This window comes from Corvus hawaiiensis, chromosome Z (assembly GCF_020740725.1).
Source record: "Corvus hawaiiensis isolate bCorHaw1 chromosome Z, bCorHaw1.pri.cur, whole genome shotgun sequence".
NCBI lineage: Eukaryota > Metazoa > Chordata > Aves > Passeriformes > Corvidae > Corvus > Corvus hawaiiensis.
Window position 1 is genome coordinate 68,979,067 of NC_063255.1, and position 23,269 is coordinate 69,002,335.

The 23,269-nt window shown below is 36.7% G+C and overlaps 1 protein-coding gene across 3 annotated transcripts in view; it reads right to left on the reverse strand.

Moving 5' to 3' along the window:
• The window catches only part of ANKRD31 (ankyrin repeat domain 31), a 64,749-nt gene that overhangs the window by 24,222 nt on the left and 17,258 nt on the right, over nucleotides 1-23,269 (reverse strand). For 2 of the 3 annotated variants that reach the window (XM_048292119.1, XM_048292120.1), the window contains 13 exons: nucleotides 22,867-23,006; nucleotides 22,305-22,432; nucleotides 19,045-19,224; nucleotides 16,048-16,190; nucleotides 15,331-15,475; nucleotides 13,725-13,786; nucleotides 11,339-11,501; nucleotides 7,647-7,832; nucleotides 6,697-6,839; nucleotides 3,974-4,133; nucleotides 3,455-3,537; nucleotides 2,597-2,678; nucleotides 379-475 (listed from right to left, as the gene is read on the reverse strand). In XM_048292119.1, the coding sequence (XP_048148076.1) occupies nucleotides 379-475; nucleotides 2,597-2,678; nucleotides 3,455-3,537; nucleotides 3,974-4,133; nucleotides 6,697-6,839; nucleotides 7,647-7,832; nucleotides 11,339-11,501; nucleotides 13,725-13,786; nucleotides 15,331-15,475; nucleotides 16,048-16,190; nucleotides 19,045-19,224; nucleotides 22,305-22,432; nucleotides 22,867-23,006 (1,712 nt within the window). The remainder of the gene's footprint in view (nucleotides 1-378; nucleotides 476-2,596; nucleotides 2,679-3,454; nucleotides 3,538-3,973; nucleotides 4,134-6,696; nucleotides 6,840-7,646; nucleotides 7,833-11,338; nucleotides 11,502-13,724; nucleotides 13,787-15,330; nucleotides 15,476-16,047; nucleotides 16,191-19,044; nucleotides 19,225-22,304; nucleotides 22,433-22,866; nucleotides 23,007-23,269) is intronic. The other variant, XM_048292122.1, reaches the window with a different exon arrangement.

Consider the following 23,269-nt stretch of genomic DNA (forward strand, 5'->3'; position numbering starts at 1 on the left):
TTGGACAATGCTCTCAGGCACATGGTGTGATTCTTGGGGTTGGTGCTGTGCAGGGTAGCAGTTGGACTCGATGATCCTTGTGGGTCACTTCCAACTCAGCATATTCTGTGATTTTGTATTTTTCCACACCTTTTGTATTGTTCCCTACCTATTTTCAATGCTCACTGTGAGCAGAGCAACTGATAAGCATGCATTAGCTAGATCTTGAAGATCTTCCTTCATGTAATAGAGGTAACTGAAGCCGATACCGATCATGCTTCCAAAAAATCTGAATGACAACCACATATATTTACTTTCATGCCGTTATATGCTGATCTCTTAACAACTACTACTACAAAGAATAGCTTTCTTTGAATAAAATACTTGTATTCTACTTACCTGTATTTTTTAGCAAGGGTATCCCTCTCTGTTTTCTGGTTTGCAAGTATTTCATTCAAAGTATGTTGTATCTGAGACAGGCTTTGCATATACAAATCTGTTTAGTATTTTGAAATAATCAAAATGATGATGGCAATAAACAGTAGAAAATAATTACATTAATAGCATTTTCAAATACACAGCTGAAGTATGAAGACACTTTTAGAGCAGTACCTTATACTGTAATGCATACTGGTAGCTCCTTACAATTGGAGTACTTTTAATGAAATACTTATAGAAAGAGTTAAATACAAGTTTAACTTAAAAAAATAGCTGAAGTACTGGAAGATTTGAAGTGCAAGTACCTTGTTAAGGAAATTGGTAAGAGAAAGAAGAATAAATTAAAGAACTACCCTATGGACGATAAGCACTGAGTATTTTCAAGCTCTTTGTGTTGCAAGTAGCTACATAACATGACAATCATATTGAAGCTACCTGCAGAAGTTACACAATCTTAACAGGTGCCTAAAACTTCCATCTGAAGTATTACAAGATTGTTTCAAGTTACACACAATGGTATAAAAGCATATCTATCCCAGTTTTACATCATTTCTAACTAATATAGTTAAAAGATAAATTGTCTCTTTTTGTTAGTTATATTTTTCTAAAATAAGAAGAGCAATTATAAATTCTTCTTTATACACCCTATCTCTTAGACATATAACATGAGGGTTAGAAGTCACATCCAGTGGATACCACTGGGATAATTAGCTAAAATTTTAATCTAATTCCTGAGATTCTAAAAGTCAATGCAAGCTTTACATAATCAGGAAAAATGAGAAATTACAGGATTGAATTGGAATTTATAAAATGTTTCCCCAAACCTTTTTCACAGTACCTACCAGTATTTGCCTACATAGTAATATGTGAATATTGTTTTTATTAAGGCAGATTAATAGAAAATTTGAATCTGTTACTTATAGTAGGTTCCACTTCATGGAAATACCTTGAGATATTACTCTATGTTTTAAGTTTGTCAGTGTACTTCCATGTTCTTGTTCAGTCTTGTGCCTCATCAATAGTAATGACTACGACTTAAGTTTAAGAGGTGCTATATTACTAATGCTTTTGTCAGTAGTGGTAACAGATCAGCACATTCATTCCTATCATACCCCTGAACAAGAGAAGTCTGATTACCCCCGAAAAGGAGAAGTCTGGTAGTTCTTTTTGCTTATTTATGGAATTGCGCAGATCTCTGTGCACAGGCTTCTGTCTATTGTATCATCTACCTATTTGTCAAACATTTTTCAAGAAAACACCTATTTTAATAAACAGTCCATATACCATAAATTTGAGTTGGAAGCTATCAACCTGCATAATTCCATATTGCACATTTACTTTTAAAGGCGTAAATTTACTCGTAAATATAATTTGAAAGCTCCAGCTTGTATTTAGGAACATAAATTTAAAACCAAACAGTTTCTTTCTGTCAGGAAGCAAAACTGTTTCATGAGTATGAGATGCTCCAGTTAAACAGCCCTGCCTAGATGAGCAAGGGCAGCTGGGGAGAGAGACCTTGGTCAAAGGCATTCCGGCAGCAAGCTATGCCTCTTGAAGTGTCATAACACGGACACAATAGACTCCAACAGCTACACAGCAGCAGCATCATGATCGTCTAGGAAGTCACTGTTGCTTAGTAAATTCTTGAGATTAATCTGAGCTGAGATTTGATAGCCTAAGACAAATTACACCTCTGGGCATCAGCATTTCTGAAACTGTCCATCACTCACAGTGTCTGCCATAAAGAATTCTCTTTCTTCCTCTCATAAATTATTTCAGACTCTTGGAAGTCTAGCCACACTAGAATGAAAATGCTGCATCTGCTACTTTACATCCAGACATAGCCGTTCTTGATCAAGCAGGCATTCATGTAACTGAATAATGCTGCCAAAAGTATGCATTCTTATCTAATGATCCCTTTTTATATAATTATGTTGACATGAGACATGCCTCCAAGTGGCATGCCTACCTTTTCTGTTATAATATTCATTCCTGTGCAACTGAAGTACTTCAGGAAGTGCCCATACCTGAGAAGTGTTATTAAAATCTTATTCTCTGAAGCTGTATTTTCCAGAGGAGATATTAAAATATATTATGTGCAAGCACATTTTAAAAACAATTATATTGCCAAAGATATTTACCCACTAAAAATAGGTGAAACACTTCAATTTATGTCTACCTGCATCTTTGGAAGTTCTCAATTCAAACAGCAACAGTTCTTCCTGCTTCTTTTCTGTATCTTGTATGGCAGCAACAGACTCCTGTTAATAAACACAGAAATTACCGTAAGAAGTAGAGCCAAGCGCACCATACAAAACAGGCCAAGATACATGGCCTGCAGTTTAAGTATTGGTGGACTCAAGTCATTCCAGGTTGGGAATTACTGCGTAAAGGCAATGGGGTGCTGGTAGGACAGAGGTATATAGTGCCAAGGACATGCTCTGCAATGGGCTGTCACAGTCTGGTTTTGCTGTGGCATTCAAACTAGTCCATGCTCAGAGTCCTCCAGAAACCTCTGAGAACACAGCAAAGATTAGACAATGAATTTCACCATGACAGCATCATCTAGACAATGCAGACATAGCTTACAGACATTAGCAAGAGCTCTCCTAACAACTTGTGCAAAAATCTTCCTTGTTGTTTTATGTTAAGATAAACATTATCTAAATATCTTCATCATCATCATGACAATTCATTACTGTTTCAAAAAGAACCATTCTGGAAATGTAATGGAAAGCCTCAGAACTCATGACCTTTTTTCTATTCATGTAAGCAGTAAGAAATGCGTGTCAATATTGACAACTTTTTGCACAATAAATTTAAATTTAAAAGGAATCGTGAACAGAGAGAGGTGATAATTAGCATACTTATATACGTAAACCATAACTTGTCTACTACAACTCTCTGCATGATGCTGTTTTTACATACATTTTAAAGGATTATTTAACTTGTATTTTTATATTTTTCAGTCAGCAAATGTCACTATGCAGTAGTATGCTACAAAGCAGTTTAACAAAACTCTGTTATCTATACTTACCACACTGTATTTCTCATGTTGTGGCTCCAAAGCTGCATAATCATTTTTATAGTAGTCGTAACAATGATGTTTTGATTTCCCCTCTCCATAATTAAGAAAAAATAAATAAAATTTTAAATTAATTTGCAGGAGCATCATAGGCTGGATTAACTAATATAGGTTACAAAGATGCAACAGCAGACCAAATAATGAAAAGTATCTTGTATATGCAAGTGAGATCAAATTTAGGTAACATAAAGAAATGAAAGGTACCACTTTCAAAACTACTCATTTCCCTTCCTGTGAAGGGAAATATGGATAATAACAAAAATCTGAAGATGCAAATACGTTCTTATACCTCATTCTCTCAGAAAAAACCAAAACCCATTCACGCATCCTATTTTCTGTAAATAAATAAACAAGTAAATATCATTCAATAGTTAATAGAATTAAAAATATCAGTGCCATAATATTTGGATGTATGATTTTTCCTTACAACTACAGGGTAATCCTACGATTTATATTTTAAAACTAACATACCAGTAACTTCAATATTTTGAACAGGAAGTAGAGAGTCCGTAGCACCATACGACTTCAGCAGATCTTTCATTTCTTCATCACAAGCTTGATTCAAAGCACTTTCTCCTGAACCATCCCTCTCATTGGGATTCGCTCCATGCTGCAGCAGAATCCTGACTGCCTATTACACATTTTTGTTATTTGTACAGTGGTAATTCTTGTTGTGGACTTATAATACAACTATATGTGTTATATCTAACACACATCACAAATAATCCAAATTCAAATAAGATACTCTACAACTGTTACACTTGGAATCCAAATAAAACAAATAATTGGCTATTATCAACACAGATTTCTATCTTACATTTCTTACATTTTTCCATTAAAATACACAAATAATTCACAAATTTTCATTAAACCTTTAATTTTTATGGTTTTTTTATGGTTTCATGGTCATACAGAACAATCACAAAACACCATGTATCTAAATTAAAGGGAGCTGGTCAATTACATTAAGACCAAAGTGCAGAAAAGAAGTGCATTTCTTTCTTTAATATTGGTTTTGGTTTCATGAACTGATAATTTTTTTCCTAATTACAAAACACTTGCAAGTTTGCTTAATTGCAAAATGTGGAAATTAGATTAGTGGCACTAGGGGAATCATCTACACCTTAAATTCAGATCATATGAAAGCACTGATGAGGTCAGAACTTGGATGGTAAAAGAATTTTCATATGTATGAGTTCTCAAGTTTAGCATTTCTTCTTATTTCTTACACTCAGAGTGCAGTTAAGGAGGAAAATATATCAGAAAGAGAATGATGACTTGAAGTTCAGGATGTTCTCTGATGTTTTTCCCCCAAAATATTGAATAATACAATTACATCTTTGCAAGAACCCTACTGATAGTTTAGCTCCAGGCCTGTGAAATCATCCCCTTTGTTTTACCCTGGCTCATAGAAAAAGATAAATGTGATGAAACGTGAATTGTCCTGACAGAAACAGAAGTAGTATATTTAAGCCAATCTGGCGTCACCTTTACACTTCTATTCCCCAGAACTCACTCTGCCAAAAGAACACTTTATTTATTTTTGTGCAGTGCTGGGCACCACAAGTTAAGAAGATTGTGAAGGTCCTTGAATGTGCCCAGAGGAGGACAACAAAGCTCATGAGAGTGCTGGGAGACGTGTCCTGTGAGGAGCCACTACGGACTTTGGGCTTGTCTAGTTTGGAGAAAAGGAGGCTGAGGGGTGACCTCATTGCTCTCTACAGCTTCCTGAGCACTGGAAGGGGGGAGGGTGATGCTCACCTCTTCTCCCTGGGATCCAGTGATAAATGAGTGGGAATGGGTCTAAGCTGTGCTAGAGGAGAGAGGTGGTCAGTGTCCCAAGCCTGTCAATGTTTAAGGAGCATTTGGACAATGTTAACATGATTTAACTTCTGGTTGGCCCCAAAGCAATCAGGCAGTTGGCCTAGATGATCACTGTAGGTCCTTTCTAACTGAAATAGTCTGTTTTCTAGAACCACAGAATGGTTTGGGTTGGAAGGGACCAGTTAATAAAAAATTGTTGATTTTTAAACAACAGGCCCAGGATCTTTTCTTCACAAAAAGAATTTTTTTACAATGAAGGTAAGGGGACACTGAAACAGATTGCCCAAAGAAGTTGTGGATACCCCGTCCCAAGAAATGTCCAAAGTCAGGTAGGACAGGGCTTAGGGAAAGCTGACCTAGTGAAAAAATGTCCCATCCAGAGCAGGGGGCTTTATGACTATGTGCTACACTCCTCTCCTGCTTAAGCCACAACCACCAGGGGCAGCTGTGATAGCTGCATCCAGTTTACTCCAGACTTTGGGGGACCTAGAGCACTGTCTGGAAAAGTGACACAGGCATCTTACTGGTATGTAAATATGACCGTAAGTCAATCATCTTACTTCAAAAATAGTGCACAGCCCAGGGCCCCTTGAGCTCTCTCACACAGCAATGGGCGGCACACCAGGACCCCCACTTGAATAGGGACACCTCTCAAGTGTTACTCCTCGAGGCTGAGAAATTCCTTGCCACAAGAGATTCTCCATAATTGATGCTGAACTTTGAAATCTTAGCTAAGTGATAGAAAGGACTGCTTGTGCACATATAGACCTTTAGACATAAACTGCTGACTAAGCCTGGGACTAAGTCTGGATCCAGCCATCTGAGAAGGAGTTTAGAAAGCAAGGGGGTCCCTTCTGAACATCATGAGTCAACAGGAGGGTCCTCCTTACAGTTCGGAACCTGTTCTCTATGCAGTAAATAACAGAATTGTGTTACACAACTGTCACATTTATCAGCGAACTTTGACAACTCACTGCTTTATATCAATAAAGTGTAATATTGCTTCTCTCTTAAGTGTGAAGTGCATCACTCCCATCTGCAGGAGCACTGAACTAATCAATGAAACTGAGAATGTTCAACTTTAACACTATTTTTAAGAAGCCCGAAACTGGGAAAGAACCACAGGGAGTTTCTGAATTTTTATGATTTGTCTGCTGTACTAAAAAAGTCAACAAACTGTACAATTTCAACTGTCACTATTGAAGAATATTTTTCTCTAATTTTGATCACTTTAAAGAATACTGGTTTATTTCCTAAATGCAAATCTACACTAAAATTGTGTTAGTAACTTTAATGAAATAGGGATTTTGCTTTGCTGATTCTCTGTTGGAAATTGGTGTCAGGACATCTCATGTAGAAGAAAAATATACCTCCAAATAATTGCCAGAAACAGCATCGTGTATTGGTAAAACACCACAGAGACTTCTGCTGTTAACATCAGCACCTGCTTTCAGTAATTCTAAGATCACATCAGTAAATCCTCTGTTGGAGGCTTCATGAATTGCTGTCCAACCTAATTAAAGAAAGATGACACATACAGTATGCATCTGATTTGGAAAGATCTCCAAGGTCACTAATTAGTAACTCTACATTTTGCTGCATTTAAGATAAGTCATACAAATAATAATCTTGACATGCCAAGGTAAACTATTTTGTGTGTAATTCAGTTTACTTCAGAGAAAAACTTGTCCAGTATTAAGTAGAAAAACACTGCTTTCTTTTCTACTGCAGTACTAAAAATAATAAAAGAAACAAAACACTGAAGTAGAAAAACTAAAAACTCAGAAGCACAATATTAATAGTCTGATTTCTAATACCAGTAGCATTTTATAATATCAAGTCTGTCAGGCATCTAGAATAAAACACTATCCATTTTGAGACTATGAAAACAGAAACGTGTTATACACTTAGGTAGGAAAAAAGAAAACATAATCTTGTCATCTGGTTTTTGTCTTACTTCCTAGGGAAAAAAGACCTGTCTGAATGTGCTTCACACATGCATACACTGTTGTGCATAAGCTCCACCAAACTTTCCAGTTCACTTCTGTACACATCTCTGAAAACGTCCTCTTCAGCAGAGTAGCAAGATCCTATTAAAGCCTATGCTGAGAAATAGTCTGCATTACCTCCATGCTGACAAAAAAGCCAGGTATTCATTCTGTGTGCTTGCATTTGCTCAATGAGCTTCTTTCCCCCTCAAAATTTTAAGTCAAGAATCCATAATTTTAATAAAATGACACAAATTATATAAACATATATGTGCTACAGATTATGTAAAATTGTAACATAAAACAAGCCTGTAAGAGAGTAATTTTCAAACCTGCGTAGTCCTGTTCATTGACACAAATTCCAGATGATATTAGAGTCTTCACCAAAGACACATCTCCTCTCCTAGCAGCAATATGCAGCTGAGTTTCCCCTTTCTCATTTCTCCTAATTTTCATCTTTCTCCCGGCTCTTGTATTACGGGCACCATGTACAATTACAGCTTCTTCCCTGGTAGATTCTAAACAGATATTGGGTGTTCATTAGAAATTTTTTTCCACAAAAAATGCTTAACTATAAACAGAAAATTTAACTTCATAATTGATTTGAATTGATGTAAATGTGTGCAATACTGTTGCTTTAATTATTCAATAACATCAACTGGCTATATCAAAAGTTTAAAAGGTACTGTAGAAGGTCCTGTGTAACAGGTCAGATAACAAACAGATCCTATACTAAAGAATTTCCAGTTAAAACCTAGATGATTTAACAAGGGTACAACAAATCAGGAATCCACAAGAAAGGTAACAAGGTTGAAATTTTATACTGTATAGAGGCAGGGAATATGTTAGGTTTCTCCACGGACTACTTTCAGGTTGTGAGGCTGCTAAATATATAAATTACACACACAAAGATATTTCAGAAACTATAAAAAAGTAGAGACTTGAGCATCACTTCTTATCAGTTCCTAATTCTGTATCAGGAAAAAGACAGCTGTGTGTATATGTGTGTGTGTGTATATATATATATATATACACATACACATATATAGTTATATATCTACAGCTGGAAGAACATAAATATACACAGACACACACGTTATTTTTACAGCCGTGATGTGAAAAACTACTGTAGACTGATTACAAGTCTTTGAGTAATGTCTAGTGGCATAGATAAACTGTCTTTTAATTTAAGCTGTGCACGATTGAAGCCATAATTGCAAATAAACTTGATTTAATCCTTATTGGTTCACAAAGCAAACAACATCAGCCATCCACTTTAATGATATCATGTGATCATCAGAGAGGTTCTAATTCTGAAGCTTCAGGTAACAGACCTACTAAAGTGTAAGAGATACAATGGAAAAAAGAGATTAATGAAGTACTGATTATGTGTACAGAGTTAAGGACAACCCCCTCTTCAAACTGCTACCAAAAAGACAGGATATGTAAATCCTCAAAAGCTCTATCATGCATGCCAACTTTTTAAAAACTCCTGTTCCTTCTATTACAATTCCATACCACCACGATATTTTTTAAAAGTTTACACTGTTCCTTCTCTGATTTCTTGAAAATACGTAACTTATTCAAAAACCACAAAAGTGTAACATTTTAAATAAGCATTCTGCAACACTTATCCATGGCTTTTTTCTTTTTATTCCTATGAACAGTTAGTTGTGAATCTTCCTCTTCTCATCAAACAAGCTGTTTCCTCAAGTATTTTCAGTCAGCATTATCCATTAGTATCAAACATCTTCTGTGCTTGACAGCTGCCTTTCTTCAGGTGCCTCCTGCTTCTGGAGAATTTGCTTTTCTAATGTTTCTTTTAAAGTAAACTATGGAGCTTGCCATACAAGACTATTTGGAGGAACATGAAAGACAGACTGAAGTGATACTAGAACAGACATACAGTGAGGATATACCCATACTGATTTTAAATGAGCTTGCTCACTGTAGGCTGTTCAAACCTGGGAGAAAGCATTCAGGAAACCCTCTTTGCACTGAGGGTGCTTGGCCTACACTGTATTGGCAACAAGAAAAACTCAAGAGTTCCTTTTTAAATGAAAATTTGAGACTCTAGAGCACACAAAGGCATCACATTATTAAAATACTCCTCGAATCTGAGACCTACTTTACCATAAGATAATGTATTGTGTTTTGTCTAAAAGCTTCTGGGTCTGAACTCCCAAAGCAATCATCCACTTTCTGATTCTTCTTTTTCTTCCCTTTTGATCTAGGGGAGAATGTCCTAGGGACTTTTTAGAGATGTTGAAGGAAAAAAAAGGCACACAACAGCCCATTAAGCTAATGAACCTTAGCAATATTGGCTGCAAGTGAACAGAAGTAATTGCAAAGTTTTCCAGTCAAATTGTCATGCACAACAGTTTGCTTCATGGCTGTTAGGAAACATTTGCAAAAGCATGATGGGACATTGGTTTGTGAATCACAAAATACTAGTTCTCTGTGGGATGCATTGCCAGGTGGGTCACGAGCAGGAAAGATCCAGATCTTGGCAAATACAAAGTCCAGTCAGAACAGTACAAAGATAAAATGAAGAGATTACCATAACCAGCAATCAGGTTATATTAGGCTGACATCCCTCAGCAACTTCAAGGACATTGTCCTTCAATACCTCAACACTGTCTAGGAGCAATTATTTCCACAGGTTGAGCTATAAGAGAAGAAGCAAGCTGTTTGTACCTTCCTTCTGTATAAGCACAATAGAAATGTTGGGAGCCTAGTAAGTGACTGACTGTAGATGAAAATGACACTGTGTTATTTGTGAAGAAAAGATTTTTATTCAAGAACAGAATAATATAAGGAAGACCAGTGAGACATAGGAACAATCAGATGAGATAAAAAGGTCAGTTAATGAAGAAAAAGCACCGGAGAGTAAAAACATCTCAAAACCCCACAAATCAGAAAGCATCATCCCATTTTCCACTTTATTTCTACAGCAATCTGAATGCCATTGTCCTGGACTCCAAATTTATTAAGGCCTTCAACTGTATAAAGGGCTATACTTTCTTGCACCACCTCTGAAATGGCAACACTCTCCTGGTATAAAGGGAATAATTAATTTTATCTGAATAAAATACTACCTGAAGAATCTCTTATGAGGAAAAAAGTAACTTGGGACATGCTATCCCAGAGGAGACCAAAAAATAAAACACAAATGTTTGGAATAAATCTTTTTAAAATAATAATTGTGCAAATAGGAGGCAAAAAAAAGGGTTTTAAGAGGGGAGGGATCCTATTGGAACTACAAGTTTTGGTTTTAGCAAGTCTTGAGTACTACAGTTCTCTGGTTCCAGAAAGAACCAAAGTATACATGATGAGTGCTAGCTTTATCAAAAAATCAGTAAGTGAAAATATTTAGAGGTTAAAGATGAGTTGGAGCAGCACTCTATCATGATGGTAAGGCTACAAGATAAATGCAAATCTTAGACATGGGATGAAAATGCTAAACAAAAAGCTGCATGTGCAGGCAGAAGAGAATACAACTACTGGAGTTGTATTCTCTTATTCTCATACAAGTAGGTTTGTATCTATACCACAGCTAAACCCAAAGGTACCAGTACAATCAGAGTCTATGCTAATTTGTCCCTGATGAGGATATAGCCTATAAAATAGAAATGGATCTTTGTGTGTCAAATATACGGACAGCCCTGTTCTTTGATCTGTGACACGTAAAACAGTTAACTAAAGACCAATCTAGTGTTACTTTAAACTGCCGTTTATGTAACATACTTAAGTAAGGATCAGCTTGAAGCTCTCACTTATGATCCTGCCTCCCCTCAACCACAATGCTGAAAGACTGATGAATGTAACATAAACAAAATGTGCATCCTGTAAAATGGAGTGCAGAAATTCTGGAAATATTTCAGGGTTTAGGTATTTAGTAGAGTATTTGCTCAGCATGCTATATATATCTTTTGTCAAGTTTTCCCTCACACATTTCAAAAAGCCTTCCTCATGTACATTTGGAAAAAGAACTCCATTGGTTTATAAAGTATTAACTTCTCACCTGACTTCTTAGATGTTTGCTGTTCTGATGCTTGACTCAATTGTGATTGATTAGATGAAAGCTTGTTGTTGCTGCTGCTGGAATATGAGGCTGCCTTTGCTTTTTGCCTTGTCTCCTGAGGATTTGCACATGCTGGTTCTGACTCCTCTGTCTGTAAGGAAATCTATCAAAACAAAGGCAAAGAGAGTTTTAAACTTAGGGCTGATCCATTTGGTTTTTTTCCATTAACATCAGATTACACTTGATTTGTCAAGTTTTGCAAAAAATCGTTCTGAAGGTGTTCTCGCATCAGTATTTAGACTCCTGTCACTCAAACTACTACTGCTACTCTGCATGAGACTATGCTGATCCCTGCCACATCCTGTTGTAACTTTAAAACACACACATTGTGAGAGAAAGCCAAAGCAAGTCAGTATTGACTGAGAATCAAGTTCTGTTAAATCAGCAGTCCTAGAAAGTTGTGCACACACTCTTTCTCCAGAAACCATGGATGTGAGACAACACAAACTGGTGATCTCCCCTTTACAAGCAAGTTGCTGAGCTTCCACCAGTGCTGCCCTTTTATTCTGCAAATGAGTTTCCACTGTACCATTGCCGCATTACATTCCTGTTACAATACCACCTGACTTAGTTCAGTTTCCCTAGAACATTAAGTAGGATGCTACAATTATGAACAGATACAACAGTAGTCTGGCCCATTTCATTAAGTCCATCATCAGTGAAATATGTTTTCTGTAAAGTTCCTTGGACTGTAAGTGCACTAAACTTGAGGTCCATGTAACATAAGACATTATTTCTGAATAGTTTTACTCTTGTAGCCTCTGCTATAACAATAGCCTTTTTGGAACTTTTTTCTTTTTCTGCCTTCAGAGAAGGGTTCCTGAAGAGCTTTATTCTTGTGTTTTTCACCAAAATCGTTTTTCTGCTTTGTTCATGTTTAGCAAAACTTCCTTTGATGCTCCAATGTTATCATGTTGAAGTACATCTGCATTTAATTCTATCTCTAAAACAGGCCATATACTTAACTTCATTTTCTGATAAATTGCTTTATTATATACTAAAAGAAAACTCTGCTGCCATAAAATTAACTGATTTTCTCTGTGCTGCTTTTTAAGACAGCAAGACCAAGAAATTAAGGAACTAAGAAATATGTGTAAAAAAGTGTAAAAATTAATGGGTAAAATCCAACAATAAATATTACTGAAGTGCTTTAAACTTTTATTTATTTTTGAAATTTGAAGTGAGTTTTAATTAATAATCTGCCTTCAAAACTTCCTTGCTTCTGTGGTCATAAACCAGAGCTGCAGTTTCACATTTCCGACAAGCCTGTCTACAATTACTCCAGGAAATTATAAAGAAGGGCAAATAATACATCAAAACCACACAGAATTAACTCATGGCAACCTCAAAACACAGCTGGTCCAAAGGCCAGTGACTAATTAGGGTTAGCATTATCCTTCTGATTACTTTATATTTGGGGACACACTGTAACATTTGACACAACTACTGAAATTATCAGTTACACAGTTACAGTAATAGGTTTACATAATTAAATGTTTACAGCACCTTCTTTTTCAATCATTTAATGTTTTAAAGCATAATCTAAGACTATACACCATGGATGATGTTACACCACAACATTTCAAAGGAGACATAGGCTGCATAACTGTGAGTAACAAGGACAGTTATCATAACCACATAAAACTTCAAAAGCTCCAAAAGATGTATCTATGCACGCTACACTCTACATCTGAGATGTTATCTGTTATCATTGTTCAAAGGAAGAAAACAGAAGGGGAGAATGCAGCTCTTAGCGCCAAAAGCTGTTGCATTATATCCAAACACTGCCCCAAGTGACTGATGATGGTGTCTTGTCTTCACGAGGCACCAGCTCCCTCATCCTACTGAGATCTCACAGCATAACTATGCAACCTCTGTGCAAGTCAGTGTCTTCCCAACCCTTTCCTCTCAAAACCCAACACAACTTACTCGACACAGAGGCAAGACATAACTATCCTACTGCTACAAGCCAGGCAACAAATGGCAGTTTCAGTCAGGTTTCTGCAAGCACAAACAGGCACTGCAGTACCATGCTTTCTGTAAATTAGCTCTGCAGCACTTGCAAAAACAGCAAGAACCACCATCCATGAGACACAGCTGATTGCCTCTGCCCTCCATCTTCATGTGGCTGTACCTTTATCCCAAGCACTAGTAAGGATGAGCATAACATTGACTATCACTCGCAGTCCCTGCTGGATGTCTCCAGTACATTGTGTGCTGGTTTTGAAACATACTTCAGAAACAGTCATCTGCTTTAGTTTACTGAACACTGTCATTAAGCCCGCAACTGTTCACCATGAAGTTAGAATTCTTTGTAAAGAAGTACCTGGTGCTGGCTTGCATCTTCTATACACTGAGTATTTAACATATTCTTTGAATCATCTCCACCTGATATGAAAATCAAAGACAGAAAGAAACCAGAATTGAAAAGAGATCATAATTTACTTTGCATACATATGATCACATGTCTGCAATATTGCATGTACATTACTTACGATATTCATCTTTCAAGAAAAATTATCAAGCCCTTAAGGGTTTTATTGGAATCTAAAACATATCAATATATAAAATATTTATCAAATTTTGTAGTCTAATCTTGGTTGCAAATAGCCTCTTGTTGAAACCAGCTTTGGTGAGAGTAAAGACTGGCACATACTTCCAAATTTTCTTGATGATTAGTGACCTGAGCAATTCTTTTTGAAACTTAGTGTAATCCCTGGCTCCTCTCCATAAGACTTAGTGCTTCAGGATACCTAAGGAATCTCAGAGCAGCAGGCTGAGAGCCCTCACTAGCACCCCATCCATCTAATCTTCATGTCACCTGATAGCTTCTCATGGGGAAGTCTTAAATTATCCCAGTCTCCCTTCAAGTCTAGTTTTGAGCTCTGTCCACGAGCCCTGCCATCTTATGAGCAAAGACCCTCTTCCTTCTCTGAGAAAGGTGAATGCCATCTGATGCCAGAAGGCCTGGTGACATCCAGACCATGCCTTTACTGAAACGCCCAGAATTTTGGCAGTGACATTAGCTATGGAGTCATGCATTAATAGACTGGGTTTTTCTGCTTCTTCCAACAGCCCTGCTCACAAGCGGAAGAAGAAAGGAAAAAACTGCCTGTCTACCAGATTCCCTTATCAACTATCCTGAGGCTTTGAAGTCTCTTTTGATTATCCCTGGACTTAATGTTACAGCTTTATTGCCATCCATGTGGAAAAACAGTAATGGATAATAGTCTACGGGATTGGGACTCCTTCTGACTTAAACATACTACTGCCCACACTGGCTCATGGGTGTCCATAGTCTTAATCCTTGCTCTAATCAAGGTTTATCTTGTACCTGCTTCTGATCAAACAGCCTCCTCCAAACTTTCTTCACAACTTAGTTCGCAAGACTGTACAAGACCCAACTCTCTCCTTAGCCAATCACTAGCTCTAATCCAACTGTCTCCTTACAAACTCACTGGTTGTTACCTACCGTAAAATTTTCCTGTACCCAGCCCTAACAGCAGTTAAGGCTTGGCAACCCCTAAGATCTAGATCTAATCCTAGTTTCCCATTTCTTATCTTACGGATCCTTCAAAATTCAGATTTTATGCCAATTTAAACCAAATTTTATCCCTACCTCTAAACCATACCTCATGCATCAGCAAGTCAAGAAATGCTGCATCTTCCATTTAGATAGACAACTATTGTGTTTCACACCTTCATTTCAAATTTAAAGGTAACCCCAGCCCAAGAAACAGCTGGACCTCACCATCTTTTATACTCTGTCAATGTACAGCAACCGCAGAGGGTAAGGAGTGCTCACTGGTAACTCTGGCATGAGACAGTGAAGGCCACAGAGTTACTAGAAGTAATTAAGCAAATACAGTTCAATAGATATTCTAAGTTTCTCCATTTACTGGTGACAATATGTCAGAATAATTCTTTCCTACCTGCTACTGAATATCTTCTGGATTTTGCTACATAACTTTTAAGAAGTTTCCTCATAGATGGGTCAGAAGTTTCTTCTAATGCACACCTTCCCACCTGGTTTTTTAATAAGGGATCAGCTCCATACCAAAGTAATAAGTTCGCCATCTAGAAGAATAAGTTTTTCAGATAATTTCTGTTCTGACAGTATTTTTCATAATCCTTATGGATTCTCTCTCTTTTACTTGATAACATGAGCAACTAAAATCAAATCCCTCTTTATTCTAGTTCATAAATGCCAAGCATTCCCCTAGATGCATCATTATCCTATAGTCTTATTATTTTTATTATTATAAATTGTTCCAGTTATTAATCTGATGCCATTAAGATAAGGTCTCCCAAAACACAGGGTAGGATTCATCCTCCATAGCTCTTAACTGGCAGAAAATAACAGGTGATTTTAGGGTTCGGATCAGCTTATACATTTAGGATATCTACTTTAGGAGAAAATAAATTGTGCTCTAGATGTGTGTATTGTGACTCCTGTGACTGCAAGGGAATCTTGTTAAGCATGGAGTGGTTTGAATAGAAATCAGGCAGGGAGGAGTTACTTGCAAGCTCCTGAATTTACCTATAATCCAAAAAGGCCAGCCCCATACAAAAACATTATGTGACCTTTTGGACTCAAGTACAATAATTTCTATTCCTAAATCATATTTTGTGTTCAATTTGGAATATACCTCATAATGACCTTCTTTAACTGCATCTTGCAAGGGTGTTATTTGCTCCCTTTGTGTAGCATTAACATCAGCTCCTGCTTTCAAAAGCAGATTTGCTATCCCATAAAAGCCTTCCACGCTTGCTATATGTAGCGCAGTCAAGCCTACGAAAAAGAAAAACATGTATTTCACATTTGGGTGAAAAAATTTCTAAAAATTTATGTCATTTTTAGGTTGTCTCTGATAAAGACTTCACAGAGTATATTGAAATAGTAAAAACTGATGCGTTCCAGTAAGATGTATGAAGAAATGTTTATGAAAATATCACAAGGGTTGGGAGACCTCATGCTTTTGACAAAATTCACACCTACTGAGGAAGTAGATGCTGGGGTAACAACATTAGTTTTAGATTTGATAGTTCCGCTATGAAAGGAGAGATTAAAAATTATTCATCCCATATTTTAGTAATTTCTCCTGGAGTAAAACATATATGCTGTTTTAAGGACAAGTTAATTTTTCACGGCACTCTTTTATTTTCATGGCTATACGGAAGAGGGTAAGTAAGAAAGAAGTGACAAAAATAAAGACATGAATTATTTACTACCAAACAAAAACATTTTTAGGACTATCAAGAATGGTTTGAGTGTTCAAATAGATGAAAAATCCCTAGTGAAATTCCATATTCACTCCCAGGTATATGGAAAAAAACTGTAGGACAAGATATGACATGAATTCTACTCCATGAAGGACCTGTTTAGGAAAAATATGGAATACAAGTCTTTGAACTGGGTTTAGCATAGCCATGCATCAGGTCCTTAAATACGCAGGGTGAGAGACATAAGGGAAAAACACAGACGATTTTCCACTTATTATTTTCCAGCTCTGAAACTAACATGCCCTCCAGAAGATCACTTTCATGGATAGTGTCACTCTTCAACAATTTTCCATTATCAAAAGGTTGTCAGGGCCTAATTCACATACGAAATAGGTGAATTAATAAGGCTTAATAAGATTGTTTCAGTCCCATTATGCAAAATTATCTTAATTTCACTAGAGAGAGAAACTCTTGAGGCTCTTTTATACACAGCCTAATCCTGAATATTGTTTATTCCTAGTAACTAGGTTTATTATGAAATCTGTTAAGGAGATAATAAAAGTTGTCATTTAGGGGATGTACTAATTTCTCCCTCAGTAAAAAGTATGCTCTACCTGATATAATAATAAGACCCAGAAAAACTGCACCTGCAACACATTCAATTAATAATCACTAGAGATTACCAACATGAGCATGCAAGGACACTGTGCAGGCTCCAAATCAAGGAGAAACACAAGTCTCACTGCAACTGTTTCTCAGATCCCTTGGGATACTGTGAGTCAAGACTCAAACTTAGAGCACACGACAGTATCTCTAATATGCTGTCCATATCCTACACGCAGATGTCCAGGAAATACAAAGGAGAAAAAAAACCAAACCAAACCAAACCAAAACAAAACAAACAACAGAAGATCTCAATAATTCAGTTAGGTACTGAGCAGAGTACCAGAGCATAGGAATAAGGAAAAAATACTAGACTAAGAAGCTTTGAAGAAGGAGAACAGACACAGAGGCAGAATATAATATTCAGAACAATGATTTAAAGAGACCAAGATGAAAGTGCATGTCAAAAGGACATAAGCCTGGTAAGTCTACTTCTTTCTGATTACACCTGCCTCATGGAAAACAAAGGAAGCAGGGCCAGGTCAACCTCTCATCTCTTCAGGGAGTATAATTAAAAGATATTTTGTGCAGCTCTGCTCCTTTTGCACCAAAAAACCAGCAGGAAGAGTCTGGGGGATGAAGAAATGGTGGCCTAGCAAAATATGCAAAGGCAGGAAAAGGAAGCAGCTGTGACATCAAACTCTAAAACCAGTGCACTTTAGTACACTCGCCTACTGTGGCTGCAGCTGAACCCACACTATCAGCACTTCTCGGTTGTCAACAGAGGGCTTTGAACCCCACCAACAAAATATTTTCTCATCTGCCTCTAGCACAAGTTAGAATATTGCAAGTCAATGTTAGCTCAAATGCCTGTTCTGTAAAAGTCTGAGGTTTGCCACTGACCCCATCTACCTCTCAATATATCCCAGAATACAGAGAATTTCAACCTTAATTTTGGTCTGTTATGTGCTTGCATTATGCAATAGCCTGTAACTGCAGAACGTGTGTTTTTTTCTTTCCCACAGGACAGTTGTGAAATCCTAGCTGCTAGCACAATATGGAAAGACTGTAAGAATGAAGTTTTCTAGCAGAAGAGTCTGCAAACTCCTTGTTACAGGAATTTTTCAGAGACTAATGGATGAGACAGGGAAGTGCAGATTAGGAATAATCTTATATTTGAAACAACCAAGTAATAATTAAGGTGAAGTCTTTGGCACAGAGTATCACCCACAAAAGTGAGTAAGGTAAATTGCTTGAATCAAATAGCTGGCTGCTATTTGTCGAGATTTTTTTTTTCCCTGCCCAAGATGAAGAAAAAATGGAAAATACCAAGTAATCACAACTTTAAAAATTTAAAACAGTGCTCAACTTCACTCAAGATGTAAAGGGCGAAATCAAAGTTCCTGAAAAATTAAACTGGAAAATCTATATCTTGATGTCTCAAGTTCGCCACTGAAATGGACAATGAATGGACCCCAACTTTAAAACCTATGAAGTTGATTATTTAATTAGGGACTGTTTTGTTATAAGCATGCATGGAATCATTGAATTAGGGCTATGTAAACCTAATTGCATCACTCTGTAACTTTTTTAAGTGCTTACTTTTCCCTCAAAATTTTCTTTTCTTGTATACTTTTGTAACTAGATCTACCTGTTTTTCCATGAACAAGTACTAAGTTAAACCAATAAAAATTCAATAACCAATTGACCAGTCACAAACCTACAACCTTGCCCACTGCACAAACTTGTAACATATGGTTTTATTAGTTATAGGCAGGTACTTGTATTGAAAATAGTATTTTAGTACAACTGCAACTTACCAGCATAATCCTGAGCATTTACTTTTCCACCGGCTTTTATTATCCTACGTACAAGATCTATGTCCTGGTGAATAACAGCTCTATGCAGTAAGTTCTCACCATACGCATTCCTCCTGTGGATTGTTGAAAGTGAAAGGGGGCGAGTTGGATTTACAGAATTCCTACCAAAGGCTTCTCGTTCTGAAAAATAATGTTAAAGATCAGTTGCACAGAAAAGTATCTTTTCTCTTTTATCTTGGCTTCACTTTATATTACAGTTAGTAAATAAGCTTTCTGAAGAAACAAATGTTCATTCAATCTAGTAAAAATGAAAATCTCAAAAAACACATCACAAATTGAATAATAACATCATTTAATAAAAGATGTCATAGTGCATTTCATAACAAAACTCCAATTGAAATTCAACACACAGAAATATGACTATGTAGAAGTGTTTTAACTTCAGACTTCTTCCTTTCTAGTGACATTTTTGCAAGGTGTATTGCTTACCAATGGATGATAAAACCACTATTCCACATACAAATCATTATAAGGTGATCATTTCAATAACTAGTCAGTAATTCAATAATTTAACTTTTCTTAAAAGTCAAATTTATCTACCATTCTTTTTTACTCATCTGTTTTTTAAAACCTCTGGTTTGTGAGCAAGTGATTGAAATTAACTCCCTCAGGTTATCTTTTCTCATTACTTCACAACCAGCTCAGTCATTTCTGTAAAGAGTGAATATGAGGTCTAAATGTAAAAAAAAAAAAAAAAATTTAAGAGACTGTTTTTAATGTTTAGCTTAGTATTTTACAAAACAAACACTATTTCCCATTATGCAGTCATCACAGTTTTCAGCTTGGCTGAAACTATATCCAGTACATAGATGAGCTGTCCTGTACTTCACCAGCAGTGCCATTCCAGCATCCCTTAAAACTGTGGAGAAGAGCATCCTGGCTACTGCCTCTGACAAAAAACAAGGAGGGAAGAAAGACGGGAAGGAAAGAACAGGAGAACCACTTGCAGATAAACATAGTGCAGGCCTAGGCCATTAATTCATCTACTAATGAAAACTCTTAGAACAGCAGGCTGTTTTACATTGCTCCTCTCCAGAAGCTGTAGCAGAAACGCCCCATTGGCTCTAAAACTCCACCCTGGTGCCAGTGATGCCTTAAAGAACCTAGAAATGAAAAAACACACTTTTGAGATAATATTAGTACAGGAGGTAATATAAAGGCTGGCCTTTATTGGAGGCCTCCAGGGGCAGATATGGAAAATGCTGCCCCCTGCATGGGGTGAATACAGTTTTATAAGTTTAGCAAATTAGCATAACTGACAAAAATCCCCATTTAGAGACATAAGTGGTGAGGTAATTCCCCCCTGGTTCAATCCTTTACTAAATCCTCTCCCCTTAGATAGGAACTAAACTTTGTTTATGAAAATGTGTTTTGAAGAGCTGGTTTCAACCTTGGCTCCCAGGAAGAACCGAGATAGGATAGGGGCCTTGGACTCCCAGCTTGGAGCCTCTGGAATGTGTTTTGTCTTTCTGCCTATCGGGATAGGGAAAAGGTAGGGAAAAGCACTGAGGCTAACTACAAATACAATAATGGGCTACAGAGCTACAAATACATGTATGAAGAATATAGAGAATACATAAAAGCAAAAAAGGCAAAAATCAATTCAGCATCACCAGAAATAGACCTTAAAACCCATAGCTGTTCTAGAGCTGTAACTCACACAGCTTGATGTTTTGTGCATTGCTATACACTGTGAGCTCGGACTAATTCCAAACATTCTTAAATTCTTGAGTCTGTGTAGATTTTTACAATCTAATAGATAGGGGTTTCCCTCAGCTAAGCACATAGTCCCTCTCCTTTACCTGTCCAGCCTTGCAAGAGATCAATCATTTAAGACATGCAGTCACTAGTCAGAACTGATCTAAACCAGCCAAGCAGTTCAGGAGGGATTAGACTTCCACAGACACAAACAAAACAATGTGCAGTTCTATGTTACACTTTACCTCATTAAAATCTTCCTTGAAGGGATCTATTTCCCATCACTTCCACTTGCCTTCCCTAGAACTTTCCATGTGCCTGACCTTGTGCAAAACAAGTGACACACACAGACCCAAACCAAAGCTTATCATGGTGGTGTTTTTAGACTGAATTACCAAACTAAGATGACCAATGGGCTCTTGATAGGTCTGATGTGAAAGGGATGTAAGCTTGCCAGATTGGTTTAACATGAAGCTACCTCTATAGGCAATTAAACTCTTTCTGCAGAAACCATACTAAAGAATCAGTAACTTGTTTATTGAGTGGAAACTAGCAAGTCAATTTAAAAGAGATGAGCAGTTAGTCATTCAACTTTATATCTCATCAAAATGGTGCTTCTACCATGAATTATTAAAATCCTACAAAGAGAACTAAATTCTGTTAATTGGAGGTGGACTTCTTCATGTTTTTTCAGACCTATAATGTAGCTACAATTGAAGTTACAATTCAAATACTTACAAGCTTTGTAAGACGTTTAAATGATTGTAGGTAAATGGAAAAACCCTATCCGAGTGGACTTGAACAAAAAAAACCCAACAGATAAGACCCAATCTTAAAGGTGCTGGAGTGAACATTTAAGTCAGGAAATTCTTTATTCTCCCACAAAATTCCTCTTCAAGGTCAAGAATCTCTCTGCATGTACCTTCAAAGGATGAAAAATAGCAATCTTTCTCTCTAACAAACCGCATTGCAAATAAAAATACTTCAAAAGAGTGCTCTGCAACTGTGGTAGTAAAGGCCCTATAATCTTGTAGATAGGGTAACAACAGCAGGCATTCAAAATAGAATAAACTGTTTTGTATAGGTCAGTTCTTGAGGATGGCACAGATGCTCTGACAATGATGTTGCACTCACAATACTAAATGGCAGAAGGATATATAGATGTAGCTTAGGATCTACCTTTTCATTCTGCAGAAAAATATTTCTCCTTTTCAGAACACACCATATTTTTTTCATACAAAACACTGCAATAAGAATCGCATCCTGAAAAAAATCTCATTATTCTTAAGGAACTTATGCAAACAAGTTAACTGTTAGGTTGCTAATATAAGGGTTTTCAGAAGAAGGGAAATTATCAATAACTTTAATTATTAAAATGAATGTTTATACAATATTTATAAAAGAAAACCATGCTATAGTTTATTGGAAAAATTATGAATTATATTTGATTCAGTATAGTTGTTCAAATAATAATCTGTATGATAACAGCACATATATCTTACTCCGTTTGTTGTCGATTCTCTTACTCCGTCTCCTCTGCTTAGCTTCTGCATACTCATTCAGAATTATTTCTTGCCATATGATGGTTTCTAGGTCCTGCTTGTCTTCAGAAGTAGATTTCTGAATTTTACTGACAAGAGATTAGCTTAGAATCAACAAAAATTCTCTATATAAATCAATGTTTTCAGTAGAGCTAAGAATATGAATGCATTTGATTTCAAAACAAACCCTCGCAGCAGGTAAGCACATAGGCTAATTTAGGTAGTACTAAATAAGGAGTAAATCAGGAGAGAAACTAACTCCCAGATCTGTAAATAGCAGGTAAAACCTTTACTTTTGATCATTTAAAGTCATTCACATGACAAATGAGTACTCCACATGCATCACATCTATTACATTAATATATTAAAAATTTAAGAATTATTACGCATAATTTCTCATACTCAAAATACTTAGGTTTGTTTCTTGTTATACTGCCGCTGTGAGCCATTCCCTGCTGTCTGTTCTAGTATTTGGTGGTGAGAGGAAACAATCTCTGTACTTTCCTGAGGAGGTCTCACTTACCTTGATGTTGTTTGGGCTGTTTCTACACATGCTGCAGACTTCACTGAATGTGAATGTCCCTCACCAGTTTGCTTTTCACTAAAGGTGGCATCCAAGTAAACTGAAGTTACTTCTTTCTCTCCCTGCTGACCACCCACAGGCTGTGACAAAAAAAGAAATATCAGAAGCAACTGGTACGCATGAAGATAAAACAAAGGCTGTATATAAAAGAGCTCCAAGAACACTCTTTTTTAAATTGTATGTGTGCTCACAGAGAATTAAGGGGTTGCTTAAGTGAATAACTGGAATTCTACAGATATGAAAGACAGACACTGCCATAGGAGAGGCAATCCTGAAGTAGTATGCCATGCAATGTGTTCCTGGCAGAATTAGCTGAATTAGGCTACTAAAGAATCACAACTTA